Source organism: Mauremys reevesii, unplaced genomic scaffold (genome assembly GCF_016161935.1).
Source record: "Mauremys reevesii isolate NIE-2019 unplaced genomic scaffold, ASM1616193v1 Contig2, whole genome shotgun sequence".
In the NCBI taxonomy this organism is placed as follows: domain Eukaryota; kingdom Metazoa; phylum Chordata; order Testudines; family Geoemydidae; genus Mauremys; species Mauremys reevesii.
Window position 1 is genome coordinate 1,496,133 of NW_024100826.1, and position 9,761 is coordinate 1,505,893.

The 9,761-nt window shown below is 57.5% G+C and overlaps 1 protein-coding gene across 1 annotated transcript; it reads left to right on the forward strand.

The window, feature by feature from the left end:
• The first annotated feature begins 453 nt into the window (after nt 1–453).
• On the forward strand, nt 454–9,661 carry CORO1B (coronin 1B). The gene is made up of 11 exons (XM_039517913.1): nt 454–623; nt 1,547–1,749; nt 2,202–2,324; nt 2,577–2,706; nt 4,374–4,555; nt 5,036–5,155; nt 6,933–7,037; nt 7,285–7,430; nt 7,581–7,638; nt 7,978–8,256; nt 8,682–9,661. Exons 2-11 carry the CDS (start codon nt 1,549–1,551, stop codon nt 8,805–8,807), a joined length of 1,470 nt encoding a protein of 489 aa, XP_039373847.1. The 5' UTR covers nt 454–623; nt 1,547–1,548; the 3' UTR covers nt 8,808–9,661.
• Nucleotides 9,662–9,761: the final 100 nt, after the last annotated feature.

Here is a 9,761-nt window from a genome sequence, read left to right on the forward strand (position 1 = left end):
CCCCTCATGGGTGTCTGAGATGACAGGATCCATCCTCACCTCCCTGTGGCTCCCCTGAACTGGCCCATCCCCCACATGTTGACCCATTGCTCCTGGTCCTGACCCATTCCCCCCATTCTGGCCCATCTCCCTCCCACTGTCCTGACCCATCCCCCTATGTTGGCCCATCCCCGTTCCCCACCCCTCCTGCTGGCCCATCCCCATTCCCTCCGCCCTGCCCATCCCCCTCCTACTGTCCTGATCCATCCCCCGCTCACTGGCCCATCCCCCTGCCACTGTCCTGACCCCATCCCTCTATATTGGCCCATCCCCATTCCCTGTCCACCCCCATCCTCCTCCTGCTGTCCTGACCCATCCCCCCACGTTGGCCAATCGCTGTTCCCTGCCCCTCCTGCTGGCCCATCCCCATTCCCCGCCCCGCTGGCCTATCCCCACCTCCAGCTGACCCCCCTCTTCGCTGCCCGGGCCGGGGCGGGGCGGGCCGATCTCGGCGCAGCCAGTCCCAGACCCGGCCCGGCCCACGCAGGTGGAGGGAGCGGCCTCCCCCGCTACTTCCTGCCGGCCTGGCCCGGCGCCTCCATCCGCCAGGCAGCGGCCCCGACCCTCAGCCCCCCGCACGGCCGGTGAGTGCGGCCCCCAGGGGAGGGGGGGCGCTGGGGTTTTGGGGGGCCCTTAATCCCGCTCCGGGCGGGGTCGCCGAGCGTTCCGGGGCGGCCCCGGCCCCGCGGGGGGGTGTACAGGGAAGTGGGAAATGAAATCCTGCGGGTAAATGGTGAAACCGGGGGGGGGAGCGCAGGTTACAACGTGCTTCCTCCCCCACCCTTCAGTTTCGCTCCCTCTGGCCGGGCAGAGTTCATGGCATTTTGCCCTCCCGTCTCCAGGGTGTGCCCCCCCCCGCGGCTTTGGCAGGGGCGGGGTTTGCCTGGCTGGCTCTGGGGCGTGTCTGATTTCCTGGGCATCGGTTTCTACTGCGGGTGGGAATCAGGCTGGGTTTCAGCCCGGACCCAGCAGGCCCCTTTGCCCTGCGAAGCTCTGGGCTGGTAAGGGAGGAATTCGGGGTTATTTTGTGGGGAGGCCTTCACCCCTTGCCCTTTCCCATGGGCCCCATGCTCCTGACTATGCCCCAAGTAGTAGGATTGATGCTCCCCCCCACACACACACATCCTGTAGATCAAAGTTGGCGGGACCTAGCCCAACCGTACTGCCCACACAAGGCTCCAGCAGCAGTTTCTAGGAGACCTTGTCTCCGCTTCCCGATTCCCCCATACTGTGGCACCAGATACTCCATTCACTTCCTGCTCTTTAGACTCTTGTATAATATGGCTGTGCTGGTACAGCTGCCGGGCTTCACCCCAGAGGCAGCTGCATCTGGCATTGAGCAAGGGATCCTGTATATAAAGCAGTTGCACTCCACCTCAGAGACAGCTGCCGCTCAGCGTTGGGTGAAGGGTCCTGTGCTTATAAATCGACTGCCGTGTCCTACCCCAGAAGTGGCTGCATTTCAGGCCTGGCCTCTCTGACTCTTGCCCCCCACCCCCACCCCCAGCCATGTCGTTCAGGAAGGTTGTGCGCCAGAGCAAGTTCCGCCATGTCTTCGGGCAGCCCGTCAAGAATGACCAGTGCTATGATGACATCCGCGTCTCCCGCGTCACCTGGGACAGCAGTTTCTGTGCCGTCAACCCCAAGTTCGTGGCAGTGATCGTGGAGGCCAGCGGGGGAGGGGCCTTCATGGTGCTGCCAGTGCTCAAGGTGACTGGGGTAGCGGGGGGCAGGAGCTGAGTCCTACCAGCTCATTGCACTGGTGACACTAATGTGCTTTAAGCCTCAGGAGAGATGGAAATGGGGAGAACTGCGGTTAGCAGTGTGGGTGGAGAATGGGTCTGTGAGGGACTGTTCTCCCCCGTGCCTCCGGCTGTTTGCCCCTGGCATTAAGGGGACAGTGTAGTTGGGAAGGTGATGTCCTGGAATTTTGTAGTTCACAGATGTAATGAGTTTGTTCTCAGCTGCATCACATGTGCATCCCTGCAAATACGCCCCTCCCCTCGACCCTCCCCCCCCCCCCCCCAAAAAAAAAATCAACAGGATTGCAAGTGTATAGGAGGAGTCCAGGGCTGGATTAGTAGGGGACTGCGGGTCAGGGTGGAGGGGCTCTGGCTGTAGATTGGGAAGGAATCTCCTGTGACTCTGCCCTTCTCCCCCAGACAGGGCGCATCGATAAGTCGTACCCCACAGTGTGTGGGCACACGGGCCCTGTCCTGGACATTGACTGGTGCCCGCACAATGACCATGTCATCGCCAGCGGCTCCGAGGACTGCACCGTCATGGTGAGAGGGCTGAGGGCAGGGGTGGCCCTATGTGGGAGAAGGGTTTGGGGCAGGGGCAGCCAGCTCTGTCTGGATTCGGTGTGATTAGCAATCTGTCTCCTCCCCATGTGTGTCAGGGCATGCCCGTGGTGGCAGGTGGAGCAGATGCTTGTGTCAGCCAAGAGCGTTCTCTGGTGGGGTGAGGGGGCACAGTGGTGGGGGGGGGGGGTGCAGGCTTCCCACAGGCCCCCTCTAACCTCTGTGCCCTGACAGGTCTGGCAGATCCCAGAGAATGGACTAACACAGCCCTTGACAGAGCCCGTGGTGGCCCTGGAGGGGCACTCGAAGCGCGTGGGCATCGTCACCTGGCACCCAACCGCCCGCAATGTCCTCCTCAGTGCAGGTACAGCCTCCCCTCCCCATGATTCTGTGTGTGGGGTGGGGTGGGGCAGGGTCCCTGCAGGGGAGCAAGGGGAGCAGGTGGGGCTGTATGTGGAGGGCTCTATACCAGATGACTGGCGGATAGTTAATGTAAAGCCTTGTTTGTTTGCTTTGGTTTTAAATGGCTTTGAAGCAATAAACCTAACTTCAATCTCAAGCAAATTAAGGATTAGCAGACGCATAGATGTTAGAGATATGTTAGGGAGAGTCAACACTTTGTAAAGGGAAATGATGCCTCACCAATCTATTAGAATTCTTAGGGGCGGGGGTGTCAACAAACATGGACCAGGGTGATCTAATGGATATAGTGTACTTGGACTTTCAGAAAGCCTTTGTCAGAAGTCTCTCACCAAAGGCTCCTAAGCAAACTGAGGAGTCATGGGATAAGAGGGAAGTTCCTCTCATGAATCAGGAACTGGTTAAAAGAGAGGAAGTAAAGGGTAGGAATAAATACTGTTCTTCACTGTGAAAACTGACTAAAGAGCAGCCCCCCCCCCCATGCATCTGTACTGTGTTCAGTGCTGTTCAACATGTTCATAAGTGATTTGGAAAAAGGGATAAACTGAAGTGGCAAAGTGTGCAGACGATACAAAATTACTCAAAATAGTTAAATCCAAAGCAGACTGTGAAGATTTACAAAAGGATCTCTCAAAACTGGGTGACTGGGCAACAAAATGGCAGATGAAATTCAATATTGATAAATGCAAAGTAACGTCCATTGGAAAACATACTAACTATACGTACAAAATGATGGGGTCTAAATTAGCTGTTACCACTCAAGAAAGAAATCTTGGGATCATTGTGCATAGTTCTCTGAAAACATCCACTCAATGTGCAGCAGCAGCCAAAAAAAGCAAACAGTATGTTAAGAACCATTAGGAAAGGGATAGATAGTTTGTTTTATCATAATGCCTCTATATAAATCCATGGTATGTCCACACCACGAATACAGTGTGCAGCTCTGGTCTCCCCATTCCAAAAGAAAATTAGAAATGGGAAAGATACAGAGAAGGGCAACAAAAACGAGGGGTCTGGACCAGCTTTCATATAAGGAGATATCAAAAAGAGACAACTAAGGGGGAATATGATAGTGGTCTATTAAATCATGAATGATGTGGAAAATACGGACGTGTTACCAACTCCTTCACATAACACAAGAACCAGTGGTCACCCAGTGAAATTAAGAGGCAGCAGGTTTAAAACAAACATAAGGAAGTGCTTCACATAACACAGTCAAACCTGTGGAACTCATTGCCAGGGGATGTTGTGAAGGCCAAAGTACAGGTCCATCAATGGCTATTATCCAAGATGGTCAGGGACACAACCTCATGCTCTGGGTGTCCCTAAACCTCTGACTGCCAGAAGCTGGGACTGCACAACAGGGATGGATCCCTCAATAATTTCCCTCTTCTGTTCAGTCCCTCTGAAACATCTGGTCACTGGCAGTGGCTAGGATACTGAGCTAGATGGACCATTGATCTGACCCAGTGGCCATTCTTATGCTCTCTGGAGTGGGGACAGTGGGGGTGGGTAATGCGGTGGTCGTGTGGAACATGGGCATGTCCAAGGAGTTGGGGATGGGGGGGAGCTGTCTCTGGGGGTCGAGGTGTGATGGACTGGTCCCCGCAGGCTGTGATAACATGGTGATTGTGTGGAACGTGGGCACGGCTGAGGAGCTGTACCACCTGGACAGCATGCACCCCGACCTCATCTACAACGTCAGCTGGAGCCACGACGGGAGCCTCTTCTGCTCCGCCTGCAAGGACAAGAGCGTGCGCATCGTGGATCCCCGCCGAGGGGTGGTCGTGGCGGTACGGACCCCTCCAGGCCCCCCCCCCCCCCCACAGTGTGGGCTGTAGATGGTGGGACATATCCACCCTGGACCCCAGACCCCCAGTTCCTGCATGATGGCCTCTGGGTTCTCCCTCACCCTGGCAGCATTGCCTGGGGGTTCCCCTCCCTCCTGTGCTCTGCAGACCCATTCTGCCCCCTGGCTGAATGTGGGGCCCAGAGGTGTTAGAAGCCTGATCTGGGGAGCGGGGAGTATTTAAAGGCACCAGCTGCTCCCATCAATGCTGAGGTGGGCAGTAAGTTTGTCATTGCCCCCTGGTGGTGGGGGTGAACCTGACTCCTTTACCCTAGTGGAGCTGAAGTTCTGGGGGGGTGGCCCCAGCACTCTTCTTGCCATGCAACAGTTGGCGGGTGGAGGGGGAAGCTGGTGGTTGGCGGGGGGCAGTGTGTCAGTCCGTCCCTCACCCTGCGGTCCTCTTGCCCCCCCCCCCCCCCTACAGGAGAAGGAGCGTGCACACGAGGGAGCGCGGCCCATGCGTGCCATCTTCCTGGCTGACGGCAAGATCTTCACCACAGGCTTCAGCCGCATGAGTGAGCGGCAGCTGGCGCTCTGGGACCCGGTGAGCTGGGGGCTTCGTGGATACAGGGGGCAGGGGTGCCCAGGAGGGGAAAGCAGTGGATGTTTTATTCCTTGACTTTAGCAAAGCTTTTGATATGGTTTTCCACTGTATTCTTGCCGGCAAGTTAAAGAAGTATGGGCTGGATGAATGGACTATAAGCTGGATAGAAAGCTGGCTAGATCGTCGGGCTCAACAGGTAGTGATCAACGGCTCCATGTCTAGTTGGCAGCCAGTTTCAAGCAGCGTGCCCCAAGGGTCGGTCCTGGGGCCGGTTTTGTTCAATATCTTCATTAATGATCTGGAGGATGGCATGGACTGCACTCTCAGCAAGTTTGTAGATGACACTAAACTGGGAGGAGTGGTAGACACGCTGGAGGGTAGGGATAGGATACAGAGGGATCTAGTCAAATTAGAGGACTGGGCCAAAAGAAACCTGATGAGGTTCAACAAGGACAAGTGCAGAGTCCTGCACTTAGGACGGAAGAATCCCATTCACTGCTACAGACTAGAAACCGAATGGCAAGGCAGCAGTTCTGCAGAAAAGGACGTAGGGGTTACAGTGGATGAGAAACTGGATATGAGTCAACAGTGTGCCCTTGTTGCCAAGAAGGCTAACAGCATTTTGGGCTGTATAAGTAGGGGCATTGCCAGCAGATCGAGGGACGTGATCATTCCCCTCTATTCGACATTGGTGAGGCCTCATCTGGAGTACTGTCCAGTTTTGGGCCCCACACTACAAGAAGGATGTGGAAAAATTGGAAAGAGTCCAGCGGAGAGCAACAAAAATGATTAGGGGGCTGGAGCACATGACTTATGAGGAGAGGCTGAGGGAACTGGGATTGTTTAGGCTGCAGAAAGAGGAGAATGAGGGGGGATTTGATAGCTGCTTTCAACTACCTGAAAGGGGGTTCCAAAGAGGATGGATCTAGACTGTTTTCAGTGGTACCAGATGGCAGAACAAGAAGCAATGGTGTCAAGTTGCAGTGGGGGAGGTCTAGGTTGGATATTAGGAAAACCTTTTTCACTAGGAGGGTGGTGAAGCACTGGAATGGGTTACCTAGGGAGGTGGTGGAATCTCCTTGCTTAGAGGTTTTTATGGTCAGGCTTGACAAAGCCCTGGCTGGGATGATTTAGTTGGAGGTTGGTCCTGCTTTGAGCAAGGAGTTGGACTAGATGACCTCCTGAGGTCCCTTCCAACCCTGATATTCTATGAGAGTCCCCTGGGATGGGAGGTATGCCAGTTTGCACCAACAGGGCTGCATGGCACTGCCCCAGGGCAGAGTAGTGATGTCCTGGCTGCCCTGCAAGGTCCTGGATTGCCGCACAGATGCTGACCCGCTGTCTCCTGCTACCAGCAAGGCCAGGAGCCCAGCCCTGCCCCTTCCCAAAACCACTTGGAGCCAGGGATCCATCATTGGCAGCTATACTGGTGATAATGCTGGAGAGGGGCTGATGGACTCCCTTTTGAGGGGGGGAGAGAGAGGGGGGACAGTGATCCTAGAGGTAGGGGGAGTTGTTTGGGGGAGGGCAGTGATCCTGGATGTAGGGGACTGGAGGGGGAGATGGGGGGGTGGGGGGCTGCAGTGATCTTGGAGATGCTGGCTTCCCCTAGCCTGTCCTCCATAAGGATGAGATCCCTTCCTGACCCCAGAGCCCTGAAGCATGTCTGTAGGTAATATCTTGGCTTTGACGGGAGGGAGGGGGTCTCAGGACGGGAGGAGTCTGGAGGGGCTTATCCTCTCCATCACCATCTCCTCCCTTCCCCATTCCACTGCAGGAGAACCTGGAAGAGCCCATGGCGCTGCAGGAGCTGGACTCCAGCAACGGAGCCCTGCTGCCCTTCTACGACCCCGATACCAATGTAATCTATGTCTGTGGCAAGGTAGGAGTCCAACTGTTGGGGGATGTCATGCCCCTGCCAGGCTAACGCTGTTAGGAGCAGCCTGTGGCCCCACAGGGAAGGGGCTGGGACCAGCGAGTGCTGATCCTTACAAGTAGAGGATGGGTGGGGGCAGGTGGCACTGCCAGTGTCCATGGGGATTGGGTGGTGTGATGATGCCCATATGCCGCCGCCCCCCACCACCCAAACATGCATGTACACTTCTCTCTGCCTCCCTCTTCACCCACAGGGGGACTCAAGCATCCGGTACTTTGAGATCACAGAGGAGCCACCCTACATCCACTTCCTGAACACCTTCACCAGCAAGGAGCCCCAGCGTGGCATGGGCTGGATGCCCAAGCGGGGTCTGGACGTCAGCAAGTGTGAGATTGCCAGGTGCGGGCTCCCGCAACAGGGCATGTGGGGTGTGGCTGGCAGTGATAGAGGGATGGGGGGTGGCAGTGATCCTGGATATGGGGGAAATCTAGAGGAAATGGGGGGGGGTGACTTCTGCTCCGCTAACTCCTATGCTCCCCAAATGTGCAGGTTTTACAAGCTTCACGAGCGCAAGTGTGAGCCCATCATCATGACAGTGCCAAGGAAGGTGAGTTCCTGGCATGGCAGGGGGAGGGGAATACTGTGTTTGGGGGTCAGACTGGGTGGGGGACATCCCTGTTCTGTCCCCCTTGGGAGCAGGGCTGGGTGCAGAGCAGTGGCTGTGGCAGGTCCGGTTGGAATGCTACTGCTGCCCCTCACAGGAAGGAGTTAACTCCCCCCCAACAAAGTCCTTTTCCAAGCCAGCGTCTTGGAGCTGGGAATCCCCAGCCTCAGCTCTTGCTGGCATGGGGCTGCCCATAGTAGGAGGGCTGCCTCCTCCCCAGTGGCTGGGAGATCCACAGGCTGGTGCTGTGTATGGCTGACCCTGTGTCTCTCCCCCTTGCAGTCGGACCTGTTCCAGGACGACCTGTACCCAGACACGGCTGGGCCAGATGCAGCCATGGAGGCCGAGGAATGGGTGGCCGGGAAGACAGCAGGTCCCGTGCTGATCTCACTGCGCGAAGCCTACGTGCCCAGCAAACAGCGGGACCTGAAAATCAGCAAGAAGAATGTGCTGCATGAGAGCCACCCAGCTCCCGCCTCCAGCACCGGCAGTGCCACACGCCTCAGTGCCACGGCCGCGCCCGCCACGGTGCCCAGCATCAGCATCAGCACTGCCCCCGGGGTATGTACAGCATCCCACTGTTGTCCTGACCTGGGTTCGAGCCTGCCCAGCCCAACCCTGTGACATGAGCCTGTGCTGTCTGGCCCCGCTCTGTGACGCCGGGGCTGTGATGCTGACCTGGGGCCGCTCCAGCCACAACCCTGGGCCTGTGCCTTCAGAGGCGGGGAGGCCAGCCGGGGGTCTGGGTGCGCTAGCCTGGGGCAGGGGCCAGCGGCTACAGTGGGGGCTGGGCTCTGGTGGGTATAGAAGGGGTGGGGCCTCGGGGGCTGGGGGGCTAGCCTCCCCATGTCTGGTTCACCCACTGCCCATGGGGTGGGGTCCTGGGCTTTGGCCCCATGGTTGATAGTCGGTCTGCAGGGAGGCGGGCGGATGGGGGCTGGGCTCTGTCTCCATGGCTGATGGTCGGTCGGTCTGTCTGTCTGCAGGGTGGCGGGCGTCTGGAGGAGGTGCTGCAGGAACTGCAGGCACTGCGGCTGCAGGTGAAGGAGCAGGGTGAGCGCATCAGCAGGCTGGAGGAGCAGCTGAGCCGCATCGAGAATGGGGATGTCTAGGGTGGGGGGGGTGCGGTGCTCCCTCCTTAAAGGGATCACATAAACCAGGGTTTTGACTCTTCACCTCGGCGTTGCCAGTAACTGCCCCCCCCCCGAGATGGGGGGGGCGGGGCCTGGGCCCCACTCCCACCTCTTCCCTTTCTGCTCTGCCATGGGGAAACTTCTCCCTCTTTTTATATGGCTGACCAAAACACCCCACCTCTTAAAGGAGCGGTTGGTTCTCTCTCACACCCCCTGCCTTAGGCAGCATCGCCTGCTCCTGGAAGCTCCTCCCAGTGGGCGGGGTCACTCACCCCAAGAAGCTGATGTGCTGGGGGGTGGTTTCCTGCCTCTCAGCCCCATGGTGGGGGATGGTGCTGGGTTCAGCTCTGTCCTTTTCTTCCCAGCCCCATGCAGGGGCCCCTCTCTGCTTGCGCAACCCCCTCCCCTCCCAGCACACATTTAGGAGAAACAAACGCTAAGCTCCACCCCCATCCGCCCATGCTGCTGGTGGAGGTTGGGTGCAGCCTGGCTCCGCCCCCCTCTTCCTGTGCCCATGGGAGCGCAGGGGGTGAGATCGATGGGTCGCTGTGCTCAGCCCTCCCCCTTAAATCAGACTTGGGTCTGCAGCTGCCACCACCATGCCAGTGCAGTGGGGTCAGAGCATGGCACGGGCCCTGGAACCCACCCCTGTTTTTATGTGACTGTGCCCTCTTTAATAGCCACAGGGGGGCAGTCATAGCAGGGACCATTCAGACCCAGCAAAGTGGCTTCTGCCTAGATGCAATTAAGGAAAAGAAAAAATCCACACACAGAGCCCTGTGCAGGGCCAGATCTATATTTTCATTCCAAATAAAAGGTCTTTATAATAAACACTTGGGCTGGGTATGTCTTACTGTGCGCCTGTGGGCCCCATGCTTCAGCCACTGTGCTGGGGGCCAAGAGCTGCAGCAGCTAACCAGGGCCCTGCAGGGA